Source organism: Thamnophis elegans, chromosome 3 (assembly GCF_009769535.1).
Source record: "Thamnophis elegans isolate rThaEle1 chromosome 3, rThaEle1.pri, whole genome shotgun sequence".
Classification (NCBI taxonomy): domain Eukaryota; kingdom Metazoa; phylum Chordata; class Lepidosauria; order Squamata; family Colubridae; genus Thamnophis; species Thamnophis elegans.
Window position 1 is genome coordinate 148,719,470 of NC_045543.1, and position 26,980 is coordinate 148,746,449.

The 26,980-nt window shown below is 46.7% G+C and overlaps 1 protein-coding gene across 1 annotated transcript; it reads right to left on the reverse strand.

Moving 5' to 3' along the window:
- Positions 1-638: 638 nt before the first annotated feature.
- Positions 639-26,230, reverse strand: KIF24 (kinesin family member 24). Its single transcript, XM_032212700.1, has 12 exons — positions 25,635-26,230; positions 23,160-23,349; positions 20,864-20,961; positions 18,604-18,819; positions 16,159-16,246; positions 13,024-13,145; positions 11,071-11,176; positions 9,984-10,055; positions 9,205-9,314; positions 5,201-7,369; positions 2,570-2,669; positions 639-1,736 (listed from the first exon to the last, which is right to left on the reverse strand). The coding sequence occupies exons 1-12, from the start codon at positions 26,228-26,230 to the stop codon at positions 1,596-1,598; spliced, it is 4,008 nt and encodes a 1,335-aa protein (XP_032068591.1). The 3' UTR covers positions 639-1,595.
- Positions 26,231-26,980: the final 750 nt, after the last annotated feature.

The window sequence follows — 26,980 nt, forward strand, 5'->3', positions numbered from 1 at the left end:
CTATTTTTATGCATTTCCGACAGGCTTGCGGAAATAGTTTCTACCGTTTCCTATTTTCGCAACTGCTTTTTATTGTTCTTTACCGCCGAAGAGCACGGGTGACCATTGCGTTCCGGGCCCTAAAACATACATGTAGGTGTGAGGTCAAATCAATGTGTTTCCGATCCCGCTTGGTGGCACTAGTCTGCAATGACCCAATGGCATGTAATATTGGAATTAAGTCGGCGTAGTAGCAAGGATGGGCCACGTGCTTAGGCAAAGCGAAGTCAAAATAAATGCCCATCGACAGCATTCTCAGTGGTCTCGGTGACTGGGTCCCAACTCTGGCTGAATTGCCACCAGCCTAAGTAGACCACTAATCTACTTCTATCCCCTAATCCGTAATGGGGAACCTATGGCGTGGCACGCAGAGCCTTCTCTGTGGGCACGCACGCCGTCGCCAGCGATTTTCTGGTTTCCAGCATGCACATGTGCTGGCCAGCTGGTCTTTGTGGGCATCGGAGAATGGCCAAAACCCAGGCCATTTTCTGGTGCTCTGGTGCCCACGAAGACGATTACAAAAACGGCCTAAAAAAACAGCCACAAAATGGCCCCCAAAACAGCCAGAAAACAGGCATGTGCCAGCTGGTCTTTGGGTTTCTGGTTGCTCTGGCGCGCACACACACGTGTGTGCTTTCCAGTGTGGGCACTCAGTGCCGAAAAGGTTCGCTCTCTGTGCCCTAAATCATTCCACTTGGGGGACCGACAAGGAAAGAATCAAAGCACCAATGGTGTATCTCGCAAGATTCTGATGCTCAAGGCCCACCAGGTTGGGAGATACCGGCTCCATGCCCTCTGCTCGAGAGTTACAATTTCTTTTAATATTCTTTATTGCGGGTCTTTGAAACGGCAGAGCAGGGCCTGAAAACTTGACTCTTACATGTCAGGAGAACCTCCTAGTAACTGCACAGCTCCCTGCCAGATTCCTAACCACCTTGTGTAGTTGCTGTTCTAACAACCGTAGAACTTGTCGGTAGGAAATCCGGAGGTTTGTCCAGCGGAAATTCGTACCAGCGCTAATATGTAGCGGAGCCAAAGTGAAGATTTCAGGTAGAAAGGTTGCGTTTATTCCACCTGCAGGCTTTCAAGTCATCCCTTTGTCTCTCAAATTTCAAAAGATTGGGTTTTTATTTTCGTGGTGGGTGGTCTCAGTGGACTGACGGCAGCTAACGGGGCAGCTGAAGTATTAATGTAGATTTTTGTTACGCGGGGAAGTGGAGAGAGAGACCAGGCAGCTGCCTTTGTCCAACACTGGCGGTTGCTCACAGCTCAGACGCTCCTAAGACCCACACGACGACAGCCAGGTGAGAAAAGCTGGGTGACTTTGGGATCAGGTGATTTCTCCTCCCCTCCCGTCTTTCAGCAGATCCTGGGAGATCCAGCCTGAAGGGAGTTTGTAGAGCCTGGGAGGGAGAGGAACCGTCTTGGGCATCAGTCAAGTTTCCTTCTTAACCGACATGTAGGTTTCTTCCGAAAACGCGCTAAGCAGGACAATCAGATCTCTTTGGTACTTTTGAGATGCTGTCCGTAGCCGGTCTGGCTCTCGCGCTTCCTTACTAGGTGGAGGAAACCGGTAGCAGCGTGGTGCCACTCGAGGGAGCGGCAAAGCAGAGCTGCAACCGGTTTCTCGCCCGGCGGATGCATTCGGCTTTCAGGCTCAGGATTTCGTCCAGTTTCATCAGACAATCCTCAAATTCCTACCAGAAAAAGGAACAGCGAGAAATACAGTTTATGTCAACTCATAAAGCATTGTTGTTATAAGTTGCCATGGGGGGGGGGGGGGGGGGAAACGCATTCCACGCATACTTTCGGCTACAGTCAGATCTCTGATTACTACAGCAGGCTTGTGAGGCGTGCACCTTGTTGGAGAATGTGATTAATGACACAGACTGAAGGCAGGGAAGGAACGGATAAAGTTCAGCCATAATTCAAATGAGGTTAGATCTGACTGCAATGAGGCATTGCCAAAATGGTGTTACTAATAGATGACTGGGTTGATTTTGAAACTTGGCTCGAGGCTCATGAATTAATTAGGGCATCTTTCGGAAACCTGACAGTGAGGTTGAAATAGAGCAAGGCTCCTCTAACAAATGTCTCCCTTAACAACAGACATTTTTGGCTTAATTGTGGTCATAAGTCAAGGACTACCTGCGTGATGATATTTTGTGATTGAAATTTCCATTTTTATTGTTTCAGAAATATCTATCTTTTAGGACTTTCGTGTTTTCATGCTGGGAGCCGCCGGGAGCCGTTTTGAAACAAAACGGGTGGTAATTATATTTAATAAACAGCGTGGCATTTGGAAGATATCGGCCTAGCAGCTCTCCAAGCCTGATCAAAGTCTGTTGTTGTGAAATCTCTGGAAAGACTGTTGGCTGGGTCTTTGCTGGAGGGGAATTCCCTTTAACCTAAATAAAAGAGGTTTTAACGGGACGAGGAGTCAGCTTCATGCTCTTGGGAGGCCTAGGTCAGAACCCCACTGAGCAAAGCTCAGCTCCGAGAGGCACGGAAGCCCGTTCCGAAGACTCACCGAGTCTGACATCATCCTGCCCATCAAGCTTTCCTCCCGAGAAGACAGGGCGGCCATTTCGTCCAGCTGCTCCTGATGGGTCCGAAGAGCCAGCTGCCTGCTGGAGACCAGGAAAAAGAGCAAAACGCCTTACGACTTAACAACCGTTCATTTAGCCTTCCGAAGTTACGATAGCGGTGAAAAAAAGTGACTTATGACGGGATTCCTTGTACTTAGGATCCTCACAGAGTCCCCGCAATCGTACGATATCAAAATTCGGACCTTTGGCAAACGGTGTGGTTTGGGTGACCGTTGCAGGGTACTTGGGTCAAGGGATCAAAATTCAACCGCCCTGGGTTTACGACAGTTGCCGTGTGCCGTGATCACCATTCCTGACTTCCCAGCTGGCTTCTGACTAGCAAATTCAACGGGAACAAACCGGGTTTGTTTAACGGCCGCATGACTCAGTTTAACAACTGTGGTGAAAAGCTTGTAAAATTGGGCACTGCTCACTCGACCGCCTTGCTTAATGATGATTGAGATTCTGGTTGCATTGTGGTCGTAAATCAAGGACTATCATATTTTTCGGAGTATAAGATGTACCTTTTCCCTAAAAAAAATCTGGGTGTGTCTTGCACACTGAATGCAGCATTTTGGGCCTACAGAAACCCCACCCCCTTTGCAAAAATGGCCATGCATAGCCTTTAGGAGGCTTCCAGAGTGCTCCTGGGGGCCGGAGAGGGCAAAAACGAGCAAAAAATGGGCCGTTTTTCCTCGTTTTTACGCCCCCAGGAGCACTCTATGAGCCTCCTAAAAGCTATGCATGGTCTTTTTTTTTCTTTTGCAAAAAAATGAGACGTGCAGAGGATTTGGGAGGCATGCAGAGTGCAAAAACTTTTTAAAAAAATTTACCTCTTCAAAATCATGGTGCGTCTTATACTCCGAAAAAGATACGGTACCTGTTTCTCACCTCAAGGATCTTCAGCCACTATCACCTTTTAGGTTTGGGCTGCCACCTCGTCGGCCAGCTATCTTCTATGGCCAATATGAGCAGTCAACGCTTCTCATTCACATCATCAGTAACTGAGACAAAATTCTTAAAAATACCTGTGATCTCTGAGTCCTCGACTTACAGCAGTGACCGTCTGAAGTTACAACGGCACTGAAAAAAGTGATTTATGACCGATTTTCAGAGTTATAACCATTTCAGCATCCCCGTGATCAAAACTTGGATGCTTGTCAACTGGCTCGTATTTATGACGGTTGCAGAGTCCCGGGGGTTACACGACCCCCTTTTGCCACCTTCTGACAAGCAAAGTCAATGGGGAACCCAGATTCCCTTAACGACCGTGTGACTAACTGAATGATTGCAGTGATTCCCTTAAGAGCTTCTGTAGTGGAGACAAATTCCTTGTGTGTCACACTTGGCCAAATATTCAATTCAATTCAATTCAACAACTGTGGCCAGGAAGGTGGTAAAAATGGGGCAAAACCCACTTAACAAACGTCTTGCTTAACAACAGAGACTTTTGGCTCAATTGTGGCTTAACAACTGCGTTGATCACTGATTGCTGAAAGCCAATAATTGCCCAACAGTAAGTTTTTGGCAGAAACAGCTTCAATAAATCCCAGGTCCTTGGCTGGGGAAACACACCAGAATGTGCCCCCTGCCAACACCAGCCTCCTCCCCCTGTCCTCCCATCAGATCACTAGGCATACTATTTTATTTTATTTATTTATCTTGTCATGTGCATGTAGTGTATATGGGAGATGGGGACCCTTTGACAGTTATATGCAATGAAATTTCATTTTAATGTATGCTGATTAGTGTACACATTCAAAGTGACAATAAAGTTATTCTATCATCTCTATCTCTACATCTCTCCCATCTATCTTATCCTATCCTATGTATCTATCTGTCTCTACATCTCCCATCTCTCTCTCTCCAATCTTATCCTATCCATCCATCTATCTATATCTATTTATATCTGTCTCTACATCTCCCATCTATATATCCCATCTCTCTCCTATCTATCTATCTATCTATCTATCTATCTATCTATCTATCTATCTATCTATCATCTATCTATATCATCTATCTATCATCTATCTAATCTATCTAATCTACCTATTATAATTATCATCCATCCATTCATCCATCCATTGTATGTATGTAGGTATGTGTCTATCATTCTGTCTATCATAATTATCATCCATCCATCCATCTATCATATGTATGTGTCTGTCTATCATAATTATCTATCTATCTATCTATCTATCTATCTATCTATCTATCTACCTATTCTCTATCTATCTATCTATCTATCTATCTATCTATCTACCTACCTACCTACCTACCTACCTACCTATCTATTATCTATCTGTCTGTCTGCCTGCCTGCCTGCCTGCCTGCCTACCTACCCTATCCTATGTATCTATCTGTCTGTCTGTGTGACTATCATAACTATCATCCAACCATCCATCTATCCTATGTGTGCGTGTGTATGTATGTATGTATGTATGTATGTAGGTATGTATGTATGTATGTATGTATGTATGTATGTATGTATCTGTCTATGTCTGTCTGTCTATCTGTCTATCATAACTATCATCCATCCATCCCTCCCTCCCACCCTCCCTCTCTCTCCTCACCTTCCCAGCACGTCCTTCTCCTTCAGGGCACCTTCAGTCAAATCCACCGGCCCACAAGCCTTCCACGAGTTCTTTGCAGTCTCAGCCACCGGCCCCTTCGGTTCAGCCCCCGAATCCTGCTCTGTCTCTTCACAATTGGGCATATTCTGAGTTTCTTCCTCCCTGCAGGCTTCCTTCGAATGCCGCAGCTGCTCCGTCCCGTGGGAGAAATCCGACTGGGATGGGGGGCTTCGTTCCGAGAGCTGTTTGTTTCCTGCCTTATCAGAACTGGATAAAGCATTTGGAGCGGATGTTTCTCCACCCTTATCAACCGGGGGGCTGGACGGGGCCAAGAGCACGGGGGTCTCTTTCCCCCTCAGACCCAGATGATCTGAGTAGCTCCATGAAACGGCAATCTTCGCCACTTCAGGATTGGAGTCATAGATGGTGGAGTATTCGCTTGTTTGCAGGTCTCCGCGAAGCGAGGCCCTTTCCTCCGTCTGCCGAGGAAGGAATTCAACCGGAGGATCTTCGCTAGCGTAGCCACAAAGACATTCGCCAAACGCCGATGTGGCTTCCAAGAGGTCCGCATCCCCTCGACAGCCACAAGACTGAGGGAGCCACTGGAATTCGGCCCCCGGAGAAAGATCCAGCTCCGTTTTTCTCCCCCAGTGATTTATTTCGTAGATGCTGGAAGCAGAGGCTGGCCTGCCTTCGTGGACGTGCCTGGCGACTTCCTCCCAGGGCCTGCTGGGTCCGAGGACGTCGCCTTCTCCATCGTTCCTCTTCTTTCCTTGACTGTCTGCTGATCCCGAGTTAAGGAAGGATACGGACAAAGGAGCCGCCGAGTCATCAGCCAGGTCCAAGGGGAAGTGTAAAGCGCCACGGAAGTCTGTAGCTTTGGGGAGGCCCATTTTTTCTGGACGTGGAGGCTCCAGCAAGAGGGCAGTGAGACCAGGACTTGGTGCTCTCTTCCTTGGCGGGGAGAAGTGTCCATCGGGGCCACCGTGAGGTGGATCCGAGGATCTGGGCGGCTTCTGCGCAACGGGAAACGCTTGAGGATTTATCTTCTCGTCTTCCTTCGAGCAATAAGGTTTCTCTGGGATGCCCCCGTGGGGGGAAAAACCCACCGTTTCTCCCGAGCTCCAATCGCATAAACTTCTACTGCCTTCCTCGTAGCTGCTGGACCCCTCCTCACTCGTCAAAGCTCTCCCTTCCTTCTCAAATGCGTACCATTTGCAAAACATCTCCTGCTCGCCTTCTCCGTCCCGTGGTTCTCGAGCCTCGAAATCTCTCAGATGGAGGAAAAAGGAATTCTGGTGGCTTTGCGTTCCGGCTTCCCTCTCCGGCTTCTTCCGACCGGGCCCGGGAGAGAACGAGTCCTCGCTGAAGTCGCTGTCGTCGAGTTCCTCCAGCTGCATGGTTTCATCCCGGCCTTGAGGGGAGGTGGAGTCAGGGCAGGGGGCCTCTGGCCTCACGTGGACCTCCTGGGATTTGTACCGAGCTAAAAACCTTTCCAAGGGCTGGTAGTCCAGTTTCTGCTGGAGGAGAGGAGGCTGCTGGAACTGCTGGTGGTAAAGCCGCAGGTGCTGCTCTCGGTCTTTCTGGCGGGACGAAGCCCCCGCCCAGGCGGCCACGCACTGATCCGCAAAGAGTCTCCCGGGGTCTTCTTCGGAATCCGACAGGCCGTCTGAGCCGGGATGGGAAAAATCAGCCCTGGAGACCAGTTGCTTTCGCACCGGTTCGACCTTCGGACACTTGACCCACTGCCTGTCCTCCTGGCCACCTTCTCTCCTGGCCCCCGAGTCCTTCCGGGGGTGGCTTTTCTCCGAGGTTCCCGCAGGTTCCTCCACCGGCTTCTTGGATGACGACTCTGCCTTCGGCATCCCTCTTTCTGCACCGGGGCAACCGGCCCATGGAGCTCCCAATGGTTCCTTGCGCCCCTGTCCTTTTGGCGTGGAGGAGAAAGGAAGGGCAGCTGGTTGAAAGAGCCAAGAGGCCTTCGCCTTGGACAAAGGGGTGGGCATCAGAGGGTGATGCAGCCCGAGCTTGACTTTTTTGGGAGAGCTCTTCCCTCCCCCTTGGATGTAAGGAGGATTCTGGATACGCTTGGGAGACGTATGTCCCGTTGACCGGGGTCTGCTGGCCAGAGGGGTGCAAGATTTCATCCCTCTCTTCAGCTCTTTTACCCTGAGAACGAAAAAGCCAAGAAGGATATTATTTATTTGTATAGCAAGCTCCTGAAGCGCCCATTTCCCTCAAAGGGGGGATCAGGGCATCCCGAACGATTTCTAGGCAACTTTTCAAAAGATACTTATGGTGGCCTGTCAGCCGCTGGCCCCTCCAGCAACCCAATCAGAGGAGGGGGAGTCAGTCAAGGCAACCTGAGAGCTCCAAGGGGGAAGAGGGAATGGGGCTGGCAGAGAGAGAGAGACAGAGACAGAGGGGGAGCCTGCGCTGTCGGTCAGCCCTCAGATGGAGAGTCAACAGCCTCCAGGTCTGGAGGGGGCTGATGAGGAAGAGGAGGAGCAGCTGGGCCCAGTGCCTGATGCATGGATGCACAGAAGGCAGAAGGAGAGGAGAGCAGTGGAAATCTATGGGCTGGTCCTTGGGAAGGAAGAGCCACCGCTGCTAGCAAAGCCCCACCTGAGCTCTGGGGATAAAAGGCAGGGGGCGGAGATGAATAGATGTGGCAGGCAACTCTTCATCTCCCAGGTGGACGGACTTGTTATCCTGCGGGGATAACAGGGGCTCCTAATAAAGGAATCTTTGAGTTCAGAGGGTTTGTGGTGTTTGGGGAGCCGGGTCAGAACAGCTGCATTGGCCCAAGGCCAGATGCTTACCAAGAATAAAAGGCAGCGCCCATCGAGTGCAATCCCAGCCCTTCAACCGGAATGAACCGCTGTCAGCAGGATGCCAACAAGTAGGTATGGTTTTAGGCCAGGAAAGAGAAACCGGTGAGAGATTTGCGTAGCTCCAGGTTTTCCGAGCGTTTCAGATACGTTAGGAACCAGACTCCGCAAACATCCTGGGATCTCGGCTTCCTTCCCGCTGGGGCCACCCATGAAAGAAGCTGGAGATGGGAGCCCGTGGCATTCCAAGGGAGGGATCCCTCTGGGCCTTAGAAGCCTGACAGAGAGCAGCCCATTTCCATTCCAGCTTGACCACTTGATCGTTTGGACCAGGGATGGTGAATGTTTTGGGCATGGAGCCAAAAAGTTAGAGCCGAAGTGGCGCAGAGGTTAAATGCAGCACTGCAGGCTACTTCAGCTGACTGCTATCTGCAGTTCAGTGGTTCAAATCTCACCGGCTCAGGGTTAACTCAGCCTTCCATCCTTCCGAGGTGGGTGAAATGAGGACCCAGACTGTGGGGGCGATATGCTGACTCTCTAAACCGCTTAAAGAGGGCTGGAAGTCCTATGAAGCGGTAGATAAGTCTAACTGCTATTGCTATATTGATATAGTTCAGAAAAAGCCTCCTTTGATTCTGCTATATTACGGATAAAAGGGGCTCCTTCCTTCCTTGCTCCCTCCCCCTCCTTTCTTTTCTCCCTTCCCTCCTCTCCACTCTTTTCTCTCTCCTATCCTCCAGCCTTTCCTCCCTCCCTCTCTTTTATTCCTCTCCACTCTCCTTCCCTTCATCTCCTCTCCTCCCTCCTTTTCTTTTCTCCCTTCCTCCTCTCCACTCTTTCCCTTCCTTTCTTTCCTATCATCCATCCTTTCCTCCCTGCCTCCCTTTTATTCCTCTCCACTCTTTCCTTCTTCCCTTCCTCCTCCTCCCCCGTCCTCCCTCCCTTCCTCTCCCTCCCTTCCTTGCTTCCTTTCCTCCCTTCCTCTTCCTCTCCAGACCCTGTGGAAGTCACACGTGAGAGCTCTGAGCAGGGTCTCTAGCATCTCAGAAAACTGAGGGTGACCCTCAGAGGCTTCAGGGGAGGAGCAAGGCCCACTTCCAGAGGATCCAGAGGCCTGGGGCTCCAGGACTGATTGAGACTCATCTGTGGTTTTAACCCAGTTCTGCCCCTTACCTGTCTGCATAGCGCAAGGTGTTTAAGGTGTGCTCTGTGGCCACGTGGCTGGGTGACACATTGGCAATCATGCACGTCTTAGAGTTGCCCACAAAGGAGTCCTTCAGGACCTTGAGCAGGGAGAGAAGACACACAGGCTTAGTTTAAGCTCTTTGGTGCATTAACTACAGGCAGTCCTTGACATACGGCCACAACTGAGCCCAACATTTCTGTTGCTAAGTGGGATTTGCTCCGGTTTACGACCTCTCTCGCCACAGCTGTTAAGTAAATCACGGCAGTTGTTAAGTTAGTAACACTGTTGTTCAATGAATCTGGTTTCCTCATGGACTTTGCTTGTCAGTGTTGTGGGCAACCGACAGAGATGGCAGTAGATTCAGCCAGTGAGGAGGTTGGGGAGGAAGATGGGCCAGTCCTGGAGTCTGGGGGAGGCTCTGATGAGGCCTCTATGTCGGAGGCAGAGAGGGGACCAGGGCCCTGTGCCAGTTATCAGCTGCCTTCAGAATCGGAGATCAGTGTGGCAGAAGAACAGATTCCCAGTGTGCGCATGCGCAGAGTTGCCGGGAGAAGGGAACAGCTAAGGAACAAGGGCCGACTCGGCTACAACTATCCTAAGTCACTTTTTTCAGTGCCGTTGTAACTTTAAACCATCAGCAAATGAACTGTTGTACTTCTTGGTTATTCTATGTTTTAAATTTTTGGGAAAAGAGAGAAAGAGAGAGGGAGAGGGGGAGAGAAGTTCGTAGAATTTGGGGGGGAAAGCCAACCTCCAGCCAACCTACCTGGGTCAGTTTGCTTTGTCTGAAGGGGGTGTGAGCGTGCTCCTGATCAAGCGCACGGATGCATTCTTTCAGCTAGAGAGGCAGAAGAGAGAAAAAAAAGTATCACGCAAGGCTCTGCCCATCAGCACGCAGCTGGGGTTGGAAACATTTGGGATGGGGAAGCGAGCTGGTGTGTGGTAGTCCCGTGAGAACTGCAAGGCAGTTATTGCACTCATGAATTATGGCACTGCTGAGTGGAGTTATTTATACAGTTGTTCAAGGCCAACTGTCCTGAGACGCCAGATGCGAGAAAGACCTGCCCAGGAGCTTTCTCATAACAGCTTACTGGGCATTGATTGGATGCTCAGTGCTGGACCCTGGGGGGGAGGGATTTGGGGTGACTTTCAATGTGTAACATTTGCGTGCGTTGGTTCAGATCTGGCCTCACTTCCATTGCTGTCGATTGAAACTTCGTGAAAGTACCTCTCCTCTAAACAAATGGAGTTGGGGGGCTTTCTTTCTGAGGTTTTGAACGGAGGCAGCCCTGACATTAGCTGAGATCTGCTTTATCAGCCAACCCGGAGGCTCTAGTCCACTGTGGGAGCTGAGCACTCAATGTCAACTCACGGGAGCGACCGGGAAGAGTCTGGACCCCCAAGAACAACCCCTCCTCGGCTGCACCGGGTTCAAGATGAGCAGAGTGGCTGGAGGAGTTGGAACATGAGGTGGAACTGGTCCCATCCAGATGGCCACTAGGCGTGGGACGGCTGGAAGATGGAGGTGACTTTTACCTGAGGGCATTGAGGGTCTCACAGAGCTGGGGGGCGGGGGAGAAGGAGAGCATGGCAAAATCCCCCCCCCTCCCAAACCTGCCCAAACAAATGCTTGACTCAGGGAGGGAGCAGCGGTGGCTCTTCCGTCCCGAGGACCAGCCCATAGATTTCCACTGCTCTCCTCTCCTTCTGCCTTCTGCGCATCCGCGCCAGGCAATGGGCGGAGCTGTTCCTCCTCTTCCTCATCAGCCGCCTCCAGACCTGGAGGCTGTTGGCTCTCCATCTGAGAGCAGCCTTTGGAAGAACCCAGCAGAGAAGGACCTGCGTTGACTTACTGCTAGGAGACTCTGGTTGATTTCTGCTCCTTCCATTTTTGTCTGCCGGTCGGAGTCTTTGGCATCAGCCGCTCTCTCGCTGCCAGCCAGGTCAATAAATGAGATCCTGGAAGATAAGGGGTGTGATTGGATGTCAATCTGCCCAATGGGAGTTTTAGTTCCTGCAGTCGGGGAGAATTTACTAGGAAATAGTGATTTGCTGGATACAGAAGTACCGTACTTTTCAGAGTATAAGACGCACCCCTTTCCCTCAAAAAAAGAGGGTGAAAATCTTATACACTGAATGCAGCATTTTTGGCCTCCCGAAACCCCGCCCCCTTGCAAAAAAGGCCGTGCATAGCCTTTAGGAGGCTTGTAGAGTGCTCCTGGGGGTTGTGAAGTGTAGAAATGAGCGAAAAACGGGCCATTTTTTTGCTCGTTTTTGCTACCCCAGGAGCACTCTAAGCCTCGTAAAGGCTATTCATGCCCTTTTTTGAAAGAAAATGGGCCCATTTTCGCAAAAAAATGGGCCATTTTGGGGAGGTCCGCAGAGTGCAAAAACTTTTTAAATTTGCCTCTTCAAAATCTTGGTGCATCTTATATTCCAGTGCGTCTTATACTCCAAAAAAATACGGTACATCTCAAATCGACTTGGAAGACAATGTACTTTTTGAATCAATATTTCAAGGAAGATACAATAACCAATCAAACAGTAAAGGGCCATGTGAACGCTTCCAGATCATAAAAGAAAAATGAGAAATTAAATGGGAAAATGGCCTGCTGCCCAAATGTTTGGGGCATCTTCAGATGATCTATCATGATTATCTACCAGGTGGGATAATCTCTTGCCAGTCACATCTACCCAACCCACTAGAGCAGGGAGGCAAGGAATGTCCCATCCCCGAGGGAGATAAACCTGGTGGAACCCAGAAGGGCCTTCTCCATGCTAGCTCCCTCTTTCCCCTAGAGATTAGACTGGCCCCCACTTCTGGAAGGCGCTGAAGACCTGGTTCTGCTAGCGGGCCTGAGGAACCCAGAGCGGGATGGAGCCCATTAAACGGCTTGTTTGAAGTATTGTCACTGGGGTGCAGTGGAGGAGGGGCTATTATATTGTTTTCTTAATTTATTAATTGACTATTTTCTTCTATTAGTCTTATTTTTTATATATGATGTTTTTATTTTCGTGTAAGCCGCCTTGAGTTGCCATGTGTAAATAGGCGGCAATATGGCAATAGCCCTTAGACTTATATACCGCTTCACAGTGCTCTACAGCCCTCTCTAAGCAGTTTACAGAGTCAGCCTCTTGCCCCCAACAATCTGGGTCCTCATTTTACCCACCTCGGAAGGAAGGAAGGCTGAGTCGACCATGAACCTCTGGTGAGATTCGAACTGCCGGCAGTCAGCGGAAGTAGCCTGCAGTACTGCTCTTTAACCACTGCACCATTGTGGATCAAGGAGGAGGGGAGGGAGGGAGGGAGGGAGGGAGGGAGGGAGGGAAGGAAGGAAGGAAGGAAGGAAGGAAGGAAGGAAGGAAGGAAGGAAGGAAGGAAGGAAGGAAGGAGGAAGGCAGGCAGCGGAAGTAGCCTGCAGTACTGCTCTCTAACCACGGCAACATTGTGGATCAAGGAAGGAGGGAGGGAGGGAGGGAAGGAAGGAAGGAAGGAAGGAAGGAAGGAGGAAGGCAGGCAGGCAGCAGAAGTAGCATGCAGTACTGCACTCTAGCTACTGTGCCACCATGGCTCATTATATATAACACTTCTAAATAAATAAAACATAAATGACGTAGAAACAAACTGTGTGATCTCCTTGAATTCACTGAGAAAACTTCTGCCCAGTAAGCGAACAGCTAAGCTGAGCTGATGTTCAAGTGTTCAAGCTACCTACCGGTGCTGAAGGAACTGGTAAGGATGCCCAGCCACCTTACCCCTTTTAAGGCGGTAGCGGGTTCAAGGAAAGCCCTTCTTCTATGCTCACCTCCCAAAGACCCTGTTTGCAGGGTCCTTCATCTGGATCTGGATAATGGCATGGGACCGGGAAGAATCCGAGTTGACTCCAGTCGCTCCTGTGCTGCGCTCCTTCCCTCCTTTCAGAATCACCTGGGGGTGTCGAAAGCAGGTAAGTAGGGGGGAGGGGGAATTGCACAGTAATGAAGTGGCTGGGACCTTCCTGAGCTTGGCTGTTGCCTCGCAGGTGTGACCCAATTAGGTAAAAGTGCAAGAAAGGAATGGGGTTTGCTCTCGATTTATACAGAAGGGGCTTGCCTGTTAGTTTGGGCAAACCAAACAGAGGTCAAACCCTTTTCCTTTCTAGCATTGATGATGTTATCTAGTTTGGTAGTAAAATGTCTGCAGAAAACACCAAAGACCCTTCATTTCAGTCCTGAACTGCAAATGTTCTTTTCTTTTCTTTCTTTCTTTCTTTCTTTCTTTCTTTCTTTCTTTCTTTTCTTTCTTTCTTTCTTTCTTTCTTTCTTTCTTTCTTTCTTCTTTCTTTCTTTCTTTCTCTCTCTCTCTCTCATCTTAATACTAGACCAACAATCAAGCAATTAAAAAACAGCCTAATTAAGGAACGACCAAGACGCCTCCCACCAGCACTGATAGGGCAGCCACTTGTATATAAGTAGAGAGCAAAGTCCCGTCTCTTCTAGCACTGTCCGTGTTTCCCTGGAAATAAGACCAGGGCTTAACATTAATGTTTGTTCCAAAAGACACATTCAGGCTATTTTCGGGGAAATACGATACTAAATGCAGCCACCTGGCTGATGATCTTAACTGGGGCTTATTTTGGGGGTAGGGCTTATATTACTGAGCATCCAGAAAAATCATGCTAGGGTTTATTTTCCACCTGGGTCTGGTTTTCGGGGATATATGGTATCTAGTTCGGTAGTGAAATGATTGCAAGAAAACAAACTCAGAGGCTACCAAGGAGATGCCACTGACCACCATTATGGGATAATGTCATTGTCCAGCATGAGGAAGTCCTGAGACATGGGGTCTTCCAACCCACACCTTCCTCTTCAACTCTCAGTCCATCTCCCTCCCACCACCCCACTGTGCCTCCAGAGCAGTTCTACTGGAGCTTCCAAAATTCTCCCTTCTGGCCCTCCCTGGTGACTTCTTTCTCAAAATCCATCTGAGAAGGTAGGAGGTTTGAGAACAGCAAGAGGCTGGAGACAAAAGTTTCCCATTACCACTGTTATAAAATGAGAAACACTAAAAATAGAAATGCAAGCATGCAACCACAATTCTGCTTTGAATCAAAAGTTTATTTTTTCACTGCATTAGTACTTCAGTAAGACTCTACTTACTTGGATTCGTGTTGCAACACAGGTCAGAGATAGCAGCTAAGTCCAGTGAGGGGCAGCTACCATCAATGGCCTCGACATGATCACAAACCTTCAAGAGCCAAGGTGGCGCAGTGGTTAAATGCAGCACTGCAGGCTACTGCTAGATCAGCAGGTCAGCGGTTCAAATCTCACCGGCTCAGGGTTGACTCAGCCTTCCATCCTTCCGAGGTGGGTAAAATGAGGACCCAGATTGTTGGGGGCAATATGCTGACTCTCTGTAAACTGCTTAGAGAGGGCTGAAAGCCCTATGAAGCGGTATATAAGTCTACTGCTATTGCTATTGCTATTTTTATACCTTTTTCACATCTCCTCTCTTTCCCCTGGAATATTACCAGAGTGACTTCCTCTTTTTACAATACAATACAATAGCAGAGTTGGAAGGGACCTTGGGGGTCTTCTAGTCCAACTCTCTGCCTAGGCAGGAAACCCTATACCGTTCCAGACAAATGGCTATCCAACATCTTCTTAAAGACTTCCAGTGTTTGGGATTTCACAACTTCTGGAGGCAATTTCTGTTCCACTGATTAATTGTTCTAACTGTCAGGAAATTTCTCCTCAGTTCTAAGTTGTTTCTCTCCTTGATTAGTTTCCACCCATTGCTTCTTGTCCTGCCCTCAGGTGCTTTGGAAAATAGCTTGACTCCCTCTTCTTTGGGGCAGCCCCTGAGATATTGGAAGGCTGCTATCATGTCTCCCCTAGTCCTTCTTTTCATTAAACTAGACATTCCCAGTTCCTGTAACGGTTCTTCATATGTTTTAGTCTCCAGTCCCCTCATCATCATCTTTTCTGCACTCTTTCTAGAGTCTCCACATCTTTTCTACATTATGCTGACCAAAACTGAATGCCGTATTCCAAGTGTGGCCTTTCCAAGGGCTTATAAAGTGGTATTAACCCTTCACGTGATCTTGATTCTCTCCCTGTGTTTATGCAGCCTAGAACTGTGTTGGCTTTTTTGGCAGCTGCTGCCCACGGCTGGCTCCTATTTAAATGGATGTCCACTAGGACTCCAAGATCCCTCTCACAGTTACTACTATTGAGCAAGGTACCACCTATACTGTACCTGTGCATTTCATTTTTCTTGCCTAAATGTAGAATCTTACTCTTTTCACCATTTAATTTCATTTTATTAGATAGTGCCCAATATTCAAGTTTGTCAAGATCCTTCTGTATCTTAAGCCTGTCTTCTGGAGTGTTGGCTATTCCTGCCAGCTTGGTGTCATCTGCAAATATGATGAGTTCCCCATTTATTTCCTCATCCAAATTGATGATGTTGAAGAGTCCTGGGCCTAAACCAGAGCCTTGGGGTCCTCCACTGCATACTTCCCTCCATGTAGATGCAGTTCCATTGAGGACTACATGTTGAGTGCAGTTGGTCAACCAGTTACGAATCCATCTGGTGGTGATGCTGTCTAACCCACATTTTTTGCCAAGCCCTCCTTTTACTGTACTTTAATGTGCCCATCTGAGATTTCCTGGCCCCTGCACTTACACTTCCTCATTCGCTTGATGTCCCAGACAGTCTATTTTTAAAATATTACAAAACTGATTATACTGCATTTTATAAGGTTTTCACAATAAGGATTACAATTTTATCTGCAGGTTTTAGCAGGGGCTATAATATGCTAACTTATCAACCTCCTAATAAAGACACAGGCCTCCAGGAGCCTAGGTGTAGAATCAAGCAATACAGATACAGGAGGAATCTTTCTTCTCTCACCACCAACACAGAAGGATAAATGGAATTCTACAGGGTGGAAAATTACCTCCAGGAGCAAGTTGACGGTGTTCACATGCACCTCGCGCAGCCCAACTATTTGTACCACATGCTTACTATCTTCCCTTGCAAAAAGCCTGCAGAGAAATCCTCAGGAGGTTAGTAGAGAAACATGGAAAGAGGTGCAACAAATGGCTCTAAAAATAAACTTTGAAACAGTATTGGTTACAGTATCTATGGAGAGTCTCAGCCATCCCCAAAAGTGCTTTTTCAGGAGGCAACTGGACTTTCTGTTGTTTTTTTTTTTTCTTTGAAGACGTTTTGCTTCTCAAATGAGAAGCTTCTTCAGCTCTGAATCAAGAATTTCTCTTCTGTCCGAACGGGTGAAGCTTCTTGGAATTTATTTATTTATTTATTTATTTATTTATTTATTTATTTATTAAATCGATTTATTGTACTAAAAAAAAGTGGCTCCTGAAAGTTTTATACACTTGTGACATTTGCAGCTTCTCCGTAGCCACGTGATCAAAATTCAGAGTCTTGGCAACTGGCATCTACTTATGAGTGTGTGTGTGTGTGTGTGTGTCTGTGTGTCACATGATCATTTGTATCCTTCCCAGCTGGCTTCCGACAAAGTCAGTGGAGGAAGCTGGATTTGCTTAACGACCATGTGTGGTTCATTTAATAATTACAGTGATTTACTTAACAACTATGGCGAAAAGGTTCATAAAAATGGGGGGGGCTCACTTAACTTGCTTAACAATGGAAATTTTGGGCCTATGTTGAAGCCTACCTGTGCTGATTGGGTTGGTGATGAAGCAAAAAACATAGGAGAAAAGTTGCATTTCTCCCGACTTCTAAATGATAGCAAGAGGAATAAATAATTGCTACCGTATTTTTGGGAGTATAAGACGCACCAAGATTTTGAAGAGGCGAATTAAAAAAAAAAAAAGTTTTTGCACTCTGCAGACCTCCCCAAAACGCCCTGTTTTTCGCTCATTTCTGCCCTCCCCAGCAGCACCCTGGAAGCCTCCTAAAGCAGTGTTTCTCAACCTTGGCAACTTGAAGATGACCGGACTTCAACTCCCAGAATTCCCCAGCCAGCATTCGCTGGCTGGGGAATTCTGGGAGTTGAAGTCCGGACATCTTCAAGTTGCCAAGGCTGAGAAACACTGTCTTAAAGGCACTTTTTGTGAAGGGGGCGGGGTTTCGGGAGGCCAAAAATGCTGTATTCACTATACAAGACGCACCCCGATTTTCACCCTCTTTTTGTGGGAAAAAGGTGCGTCTTATACTCCGAAAAATACAATAATTGTGGGACACTGGGTGAATGAACTTCAATCCAAAAAAGAAAGTTTCTGAAAGATTTGGATCTCAGATACTCCTCGCCTTACAACCACAATTGAGCCCCAAATTTATGTTGCTAAGTGAGACGTTTGTTGAGTGAAAGGTATGCAATTTTATGACCTTTCTTGCCACAATTGCTAAGTGAATCACTGCAGTTATTAAGTTAGTCACACGGTTGTTAAGTGAATCCGGCTTCCCCGTTTGACGTTGCTTGCTAGAAGGTCGCAAAAGGGGATCACATGATCCCCCGGGACGCTGCGACCGTCGTAAGTACATGCCAGTTGACAAGCCGGCTGGGGAAGAGGCTGTGCAGGTGCGCGAGACGACCACGTCCCGCCCGTCAACAAATCCTCCGCTCTGGACTCGACTTGCTTCTGTCCTCAGGGTTAATGGCCCTGCAACTGGATATGCGCGGGAGAGCAAGCTTGGGTTCAGCCCGCCGCGGAGGCTTCTCTGATTGGCCAAAGCATACGTTGGGGGAGGCGCCATTGTGGTTGTTATGGCGCCCTCTAGGCATGGCCAGGAGACCTTCGATGGCTCAAACCTAGCCAGGATTTCCTCCACTTGAGTAATTATAGATAGTCCTCGAGGTACGACCACAATTGAAGTCAAAAATTTTGTGGTTAAGGGAGACATTAGTTAACTCAGTTCTGCCCCGTTTTACAAATTTTCTTGGCACAATTATTAAGTGAATCTCTGCAGTTGTCAAGTTAGTCACACGGTCGTTAAGTGAATCCGGCCTTCATTGACTTTCCTTGTCAGAAAAGGGGATCACGTGACCCCGGGGCAATGCAGCCGTCATAAATACGAGTCAGTTGCCAAGCATCTCACTTTTGACCTCATGACCATGAGGATGCTGTCATCGGTCCTAAGTGTGAAAAATGGTCATGCCCCCTTTTTTTCCAGCGTTGTTGTAACTTCGAATGGTCATTAAACGAACTGTCATAAGTCAAGGACTAATTAATTAATGTGTGCAAATTGCACAATTCTGCACACATTAATCAATTTTTAAAAAGCCAGCTAGTCTCTCCAGCTTTGTGGGGCCTTCCGTGAAGCTGTAATTCCACCGAAGTTCAATCTGATTTAAGTCATTTCCCTCCCTGCTCACCTTCCCAAAACCCCCCAGGGCTTCTCAGAGATAAAATACCTTTTCCTTCCATTGAGCAGATCATAAAGTTGCCCGCAGTAGATCTCATAAAAGCTGATCCAGACATGGAGATCTTTCCTAGCCGGAGGCGTTTCCAATTGCTTGAAGATCTCTTTAGCAGCCAAGGCGTAGAGGCCGGGGGTTTTAAGAGTGCCAAACATGGTGTAAGTCTTCCCTGCCCCTGTCTGTCCGTACGCAAAGCAGGTGGCATTGCCCCTAAAACCAAGGGAAGATTAAAAATAAAAACAAGAATAAAGCTTCTGTTAACAACTGCAGGGTGTCTTCTGACCTAGGCCTCCCAAGAGCACGAAGCCGACTCCTCGTCCCGATAAAACCCTTTTTATTTAGGTTTAAGGGAATTCCTCTCCAGCAAATTCGCGGCTTTCAAGAGTCTTTCAAGAGATTTCACAACTACAGACCTCGATCAGGCTTGGAGAGCTGCCCCCTTCCAAACGCCACGCCTGTAGCAGCAATTACTGGGCAAGAAGTCAGGAAGAGATCTTCACCCTAATAAATTGAGCTAATGGTCTCCTGCAAACTCCACTCCCCTTTCGCTCCTCTTTTATTCCCTCTGGGAGGGGCCATTCACCGTCCACCTGTGGCCTTACTCCCGAGTTGACCCCTATTCCTTAGCTGTTCCCTTCATCTGGCAACTCTGCACATGCATACACTGGGAACAGGCTCCAGCTGTTCATCTGCCTCACTGATGTCTGACTCTGAAGGCAGCTGATAAATGGCATACGGCCCTGGCCCCCTCTCTGCCTCCGACACAGAGCCCTCCTCAGAGCCTCCCCCAGACTCCAGGACTGGCCCATCTTCCTCCCCAACCTCCTCACTGTCCGACTCTGCTATCAGCTCCACTGGCTGCTGGGGGACAAGAACAGCATGCTACGTATGCTCTATATTTATTTGAATAGCGCTATTTTCTTTCTTTTAACGACCCCATAATCCCTTGGAGGGTGGAGTCTGGGCAAGCAATGTGGTCCCTTCTCCTCCTCTCCATAAATCTCACTCCCTTCTAGCCCTGAGAGACCGCCTACTGCCAATTACCTCCACTAGACCGATAAGATCGCATAGATTAGGCCTCCTCCGAATTCCATCAGCCAGCCAGTGTAGACTGGCAACTACCCGGAGGAGAGCCTTCTCGGTGGCTGCTCCGACCCTCTGGAACGAACTCCCCGTGGAGATTCGGATCCTCACCACCCTCCAGACCTTCCGCGCTGCCCTTAAAATCTGGCTGTCCCGGCTGGCCTGGGGTTAAAGACTCTAACCCCACTCGAATTGTATGACTGTTGTGTTCTTAAATGATGTAGTGTCTTCATGTTGTAAATTGTTTGTCCTTCCCCTCCCTTTGAACTGTGAGCCGCCCTGAGTCCCCCCAGGGAAAAGGGCGGCATACAAATAAAGTGAAACTGAAACTGAAACTGATGATGTTTCCTAGTTGGGTCATGAAATGTCTGCAAGAAAACGGCGAAGCTCAGAAAGCACCAAGGACCCCACAGTCCTCCTCCTCCTCTACACAAACCCTACTCCCTTCTAGCACTGATGATGTCACCTAGTTGGGTCATGTAACAGCTGCAGGTAAGTTTTACAACTGGGCCCAGCGGAATCGCCTGCCTGCAGCTGTGCCCTCCCCAGCAAAAGTTGCAGCTCCTTTAAAGAGTTATAGTACCCCAAATAGGACACAAGGTTGTTACATCATTTGTGTGCGGCCGCAAAGAGTGGACAATTTTCATACTGAAGGTGGGCCATGGTGTCTTGAAAGCTGCATCTACATCATTTCCTTTTAAAGTGCTAGATCAGTCTTCCCCCAAACTGATCCTCTTGCGAGAGTTAACTTCAGTTCTCAAAAATCACTCGAAAACGGAAGACTTCTGAACTGGAGGGTTGGAAGGCATAAATTCAAATTCAGAAATGCCACAAAGAAGAGGGAGTCCACTAATTTTCCAAAGCACCAGAAGGCAGGACAAGAAACAACAGATGGAAACTAATCAAGGAGAGAAGCAACCCAGGATTAAGGAGAAACTTCCTAACAGGGAGGACAATTAACCAGTGGAACTGCTTGCCACCAGAAATCGTGGGTGCTCCAACACTGGAGAAAGACTGGACGGCTATTTGTCTGAAATGATGTAGCATCTCCTGCTTGAGCAGGGGGTTGGACTACAAGACCTCTAAGGTCCCTTCCAGCTCGATTCTGAAGACTAAAGTCCGAGATAGCTGAACAATAAAAATGAAGAAATATTCAACAAGGATGCCCTACCCACTAAATACATGTTGAATAAGAGGATGGGCCGTCTTCATGTACACGTCTTGATTGGAGCATGACTCCCCAAAGACTTCGTCGAAATAAAACACGTGCTGCAAACAACAGAAGGGACATTTAGTGCAAGGGGGAAAATTAGTCCTTCAACTAGGCAGCTGACGTAACCAAGGACACGGCCTCATTCAAAGTTATGAGGAGTTGCATTGTTCTGAGAGGGCAAAGCCACATTAAACCCACCAAGAAGCAGCACCATCAGCAGCTGCAAATAGATGGGGGGGGGGGGGAGATAACCTCTCTCGTTTCATTTCTAAGCTCCACCCAGTCGAGATGCCTCGGGAAGAGAGCAGCCAGCGCAGCCTTAGGAAGATGGGAAACATTAGATGGTGTTTAAAAGCACTTGTGTAGTTCTGTGATGGCAAACCTATGGCATGTGTGGCACACAGAGCCATAACTGCCGGCATGGCAGCTCTCAACTCCGGCGCACAAGTGCACGCCGGCCAGCTGATTTTTGGCCTTCCAGAGGGCCAGTGGAGGACGTTTTCACCCTCCCCAGACTACAGTAAAGCCTATGGAGCCTGAGGAGGGTGAAAACTCCCTCCCCCACACACAAGGGAGTCCACATGCCCAGGCGTGGGGGTGGCCATTCACGCATGCGCATGTAGGAGGGCACGGCAAAGCGCACACACGCGCAATTTTGGCTTACCTTTAGAAAAAGGTTAGCCATCACAGGTGTAGTTCATTGAATTGAACACAAGTTGGTAAACATATGAGTTAAGATATTTGAATTAATATGATATGAATTAATTATAATATGAATTAATGGAAGAGATGCACCAAAACATGTTGTAACCAGCTGATATACTTTTTTTTTAATGATATATACCTGTGTTACCCTTTTTTTTTGTTTTTCTTTTGTTTTTTGTTTTGTTCTTTTTGTCTTTTTTCTTTTTTTTTTCTTTTTCTTCGATTTTTTCTTTCCCCACTGGTGTGGGCATGTATAGTTCAAGAAACAAAAATTATTATTATTATTATTATTATTGTTGTTGTTGTACAATTGTATCACAGCGGCCAGTTGTTTCGCCGGATTTGGCATTGGTTACTAGTCGGGCCCCACCCAGGGGCCTAGGACGTCGTAACGTATTTTCGTAATATGCGTGCAGATCCAAGCAGTGCGGCTTTTTGCATTTGACGGATGGTGATTTTGTCAATTTTTAACTGTTTTAAATGTAATTCCAGTGCTTTTGGAATAGCACCCAGTGTGCCAATTACCACTGGAATTACCACTGCTGGTTTGTGCCATAGTCGTTGAATTTCGATTTTTAAGTCCTGATATCTTGCGATTTTTTCATGTTCCTTCTCGGCGACCCTGCTATCACCTGGTATTGCGATGTCTATGATTGTGACCTTATTTTTCTCAACCAGTGTGATGTCTGGTGTATTATGCGCCAGTATTTTGTCGGTTTGTATACGGAAATCCCACAAGATCTTGACCATCTGATTTTCGGTGACTTTTTCAGGCTGATGTTCCCACCAGTTTGTTGCTGTTTTAAAATTATAATTTTTGCACAAATTCCAATGGATCATTTGTGCTACTGAATTGTGCCGCAATTTATAATCAGTCTGCGCGATTTTTTTACAGCAGCTGAGTATGTGATCAACAGTTTCATCAGCTTCTTTGCAAAGTCTGCATTTGGCATCATCAGAGGATTTTTCGATTTTGGCCTTAATGGCATTTATTATTATTATTATTATTATTATTATTATTATTATTATTATTATTATTATTATTATTTTAATAATAATTATAGTCAAATGAAAATGGATATATGATGATGGTGACATGCATGAATATTTGAGTTAAAATGCTCGAGTTAACATGAACTATGTTTCTTGACTGTGGAAGAGATGCGCAAAAGTCTATTTGTAACCAACTGATACACTTTCTATAGCATGTAAAGAAGGATGTTGTATTTGTTTTAAATTAAAAATTAAAAAACTTTAATAATAAAAAAAAGTTCAATGCTAAGAATTGTATTTTTTTCTCTCTCTCTCCCCCCTCTCTCACCCTCCCTTCTTTTCCCCTCCCCTCCTTTCTGCTCTTTCCTTCCCTCTCCCTATGCCCCCTCCCCTTCTCCCCCTTCTTTTCCCCTCTCCCTTCCTCTTACCCTCCCTCTCACCATGCCCCCTCCTCTTTCTCCCTCTCTCCCCATCTCTTTCTCTTCCCCCTCCCTCTCTTTCCCTCTCCCCCCTCTTTGACTCACTCCCTCTCTCACACACACACAGACACACACACCTGCAAGATGTACTGTGTGAGGTCAACGGCTTCTTTCTTCTCATGGAGCAGGAGCGTTTCCTTGTCTTCCACCGTGAGGATGTTCACTTCTCCACGCCTCTCTTCTCGCAAACCGAGGGGCCTTTTGCGCACACACACACGGATCTTGTCCGTTTCGATCCACGGGGTCTCTTTCTCACCCGCAGTCGCTCTGCAAAAGGCAGGATTTCAAATGGGCTGTTAGCACGTCACGCGGAGGGAAACAAGCAAAAGGATAGGCGTACAATTTTATTTTATTTTTTAAATAGTGTGTAGAATCTCCAGTATCAAAATTTTATTTGATGGTGGTAAATTTAATCTCTCGTCAAATCGATATCTCAACAGTGATTGTGAAAGGAATCGGAGTTTCTCAGTGGACAACTATTTAAACAGGAGCCAGCCGTGTGCAGCAGCTGCCAAAAAAGCCAACACAGTTCTAGGCTGCATCGTCATGGCCAACTCAACGTCACTCGCGTTGATGAGCGCTTCGCCTTAGCTGTTACAATGTCATAAGGGTTAACAGGAGAGGCAGTTTCTAGAAGCAGGGTAGAAACACCACCAGAATGTTCCTTCCTTCCTGCCTTCCTTACAGGATTAGCCCTGGAACGTGGGAAAAAAAACAAAATGAGATTTCTTCCAACAACTGGTTCTCTGAACTGCTTAGAAAGTTAATGACCGGTTCTCCCGAATAAGTGCGAACCGGCTGAATCCCACCATTGGTATGGGTGTATGTATGTATGTATGTTGGTAGGTAGGTAGGCAGGCATGTATGTATATGTGTGTGTGTATGTGTGTATGTATGTATGTATGTATGTATGTATGTATGTATGTATGTATGTATTGTGTCACAACCCCTGGTATGCCCAAAAATGGGAGGAAGCATACAGCTTCCTTTCTCTGTCTATCGGCTCATATATATATATGAGTGTGTTTTTGTGTGTGTGTGTGTGTATGCCCAAATATGGTTCACTGCTTCCATCCTCTGTCCATCGGCTCGTCACAAGAGACTATCCAGACAGAAACCCAATATTTTTACTGTTGCCTTTGTTACAATTTGTGTTGTATTTGTGCTGATAAAGTCTCCCTTTATTTATTTATCAGCACAAATACAACATATATATGTATGTATGTATGTATGTATGTATGTATGTATGTATTTAGAGTTACAACCCCCAGTATGCCCAAATATGGGAGGAAGTTCACTATATTTGTTTGTTTTCTGAGGTTATATATATAAATATATATATATATATATATATATATATATATATATATATATATATATATATATATATATATATATATATATATATATATATATATATTTCAAGGGCTTTCCCCTTTCAAGGACTTTGAGTCTAAGTATAAATAGGTATAAGTCTAAATCAAGAAGTATAAATCCTTCCATTCCCCATCATCCCATCAGAGTTGAAGCAGCTTCTTGGTTGAGAAGTGAAACATCTTCAAAAAAAAAAAACCCTCAGAAAAAGTCAGGACAGGAAAACATAGATAAGAATTGGAAAATATGGTGCTAATATTGTACGATAGGTAGGAATTGGATATGTATATGTACTGATAGTAACTATATAATGAATGGGTAGGTAATTTGACTGATTACACATACCTAGGTAATGGATATAAATTGTTATTGTTGTAAGTTAAAAAAAACTCTATGGAAATGACTATGCTACAAATGTCACTCTATGTTCAACATTTTTAATGTTTACTTACTAAAAACTTCCTTTAAAAAATCCTCAGAAAGTCCAGTTGCCTCTTGAAAAAAAAGGACTTTTGGGACTGAAATGGTATAGGATCTCCTGCTTGAGCAGGGGATTGGACTAGAGGACCTCCAAGGTCCCTTCCAACTCTGCTACTCTTAGGTTCTCTATAGGACAGAACATTAGCCCCTTCTCCACGAACAGAAATGGCAATAGAACGTAGACCTATATACTGCTCTCCAGACCTCTCTAAGGGGTTTAGAGAGTCAGCCTCCAACCATCTGGGTCCTCATTTTAATGATCTTGGAAGGACGGAAGGGTGAGTCAACCTTGAGCCTGGTGAGATTTGAACTGTCAAATTGCAGACAGCCAGCAGGCAGCAGAAGTGACCTGCAAGAAGCAGAAGGTTACTGCAAGTAACCTCAAATACTGCCTCAAATAGCTCAAGGAAGAAAGAATGGATGAATGGATGGATGGGAAGGAAGGAAGGAAGGAAGGAAGGAAGGAATAGCAATAACACCTAAACTTATATACTGCTTCATTTTGTTTACAACCCTCTCTAAGCGGTTTACAGTCAGCCTCATTTTACCACCTTGGAAGGACGGAAGGTTGAGTCAACCTTGAGCCTGGTGAGATTTGAACTGCCAAATTGCAGGCAGACAGCAGCTTGCAGTACAGTACCGCACTCTAACCACTGTGCCACCGTGGCTCAGTGCCATGCAAACAAAAAAATTATTACCTGGTGTAAGAATGAGGCACTCCGTAATTGTAGCCCGAGATATGAGCTACTCTCTGTACAAAGGAAATGTCCGTGTCTCCTAAAACATCATGCGATGAACTTGGAGATGGAGCTACCAGCTGGTCCTCTGGCCAGCTTGCCGATGCTTTTAAGGAGTCCTTCCTGGGTCTTTTGTGGATCGAATCCTGGTCGAACGCCGCAGCGGCCTCCTCTTTACCCTCGTTCGAAGAGCTGTGAGCTAAGACGCACGACGACCCAGATTCAAACTCTTTGCGATCACCTTTTCCCTCGGAATCGAAATGGAGTTGTCTCCGTGGGCCGGAGCGAGTGAGCTGGGGCCGCAGGCGTCGGGCGCTTTTCTGGAAATCTTCCTGTTTCTTCCTGACCGCTTCCTCTTCGGCCTGGAGCATCTTGATGATTCGAATGAGCTGGAAGAGACGCTTGCGGTCCTTCATGTTATGAACTCCCAGTTTGCTGTAATCCTTCATGGAGACCTTGGCAAGCTCATCGATCTTCTGGAAGCCGAGGGCGGTAAAACGCGGGAAATATTTTTGAAGTTCCGCCTCACAGAGGCATTCGTACAGAAACGAGGCCATCTTCTTCCTCACGGTCGCCTAAGTCGTCAAGAAAAGAATTTCAGGCAAAATTAAACCTTTGTATATCAAGGGGTGTCGGGCTTCCCCGCCACCCCTAAATTTTATTGATTTTTTAAATTACATTTCTTAGTGCTTAATAAACATCATGTTGTCTGGGTATTTAATTTGCTTAACAATTCTGATTATATTCTTAATCTCCACTTCCTTTTTTCTAACCCCTGGTAAAACAGATTCCATGTTTGATAGGATTCTGTGTCTTGTTTCTGCTTGATTTTCAATGTCAATCAATCCATTTCTGCACAATCCAGTATCTTCTTCATTATCTCTTCCTCTTTTTCATTTTTCCAATATTGTGCGCAGATAATCCTCACTGCTGTTAAGACGTATAATATTAAGTACACACTTTTCTTATCCATTTTTTCTGATATTGTACCTAATAAAAACCGTTCAGGTTTAAAATCTACACGATTCCCTGTCATCTTTTCTAGCCACCTGTGCATCTTTGCCTAATTATTTTTTTTTTGCTATTTCCCGAGGTCACGTGAACCCCCTTTGACATGCAAAATCAATGGGGAAGACAGATTCACTTAACAACCGTGTTACTAATTTATCAACTGCAATGATTCACTCAACAACAGCGGCAGGAAAGGTCGTAAAATGGGGCAAAACTCACTCAACAAATGTTTCACTTAACAGCAGAAATTTGGGGCTCGATTGTGGTCGAGGGCTACCTGTATTAAACAAAAAGTA

Bases quoted from the DNA above. Each gene is read 5' to 3' on its own strand.
- KIF24 (XM_032212700.1), bottom strand. From the start codon at position 26,230: ATGGCCTCGTTTCTGTACGAATGCCTCTGTGAGGCGGAACTTCAAAAA. The intron at 10,056-11,070 runs GTAAGTCAACGC...CTGCCTCTCTAG, and splicing joins TCAACCAGAGTCTCCTAGCA to CTGAAAGAATGCATCCGTGC. The intron at 2,670-5,200 runs GTGAGGAGAGAG...CCTGGTCTCCAG, and splicing joins GAGAAGGACGTGCTGGGAAG to CAGGCAGCTGGCTCTTCGGA.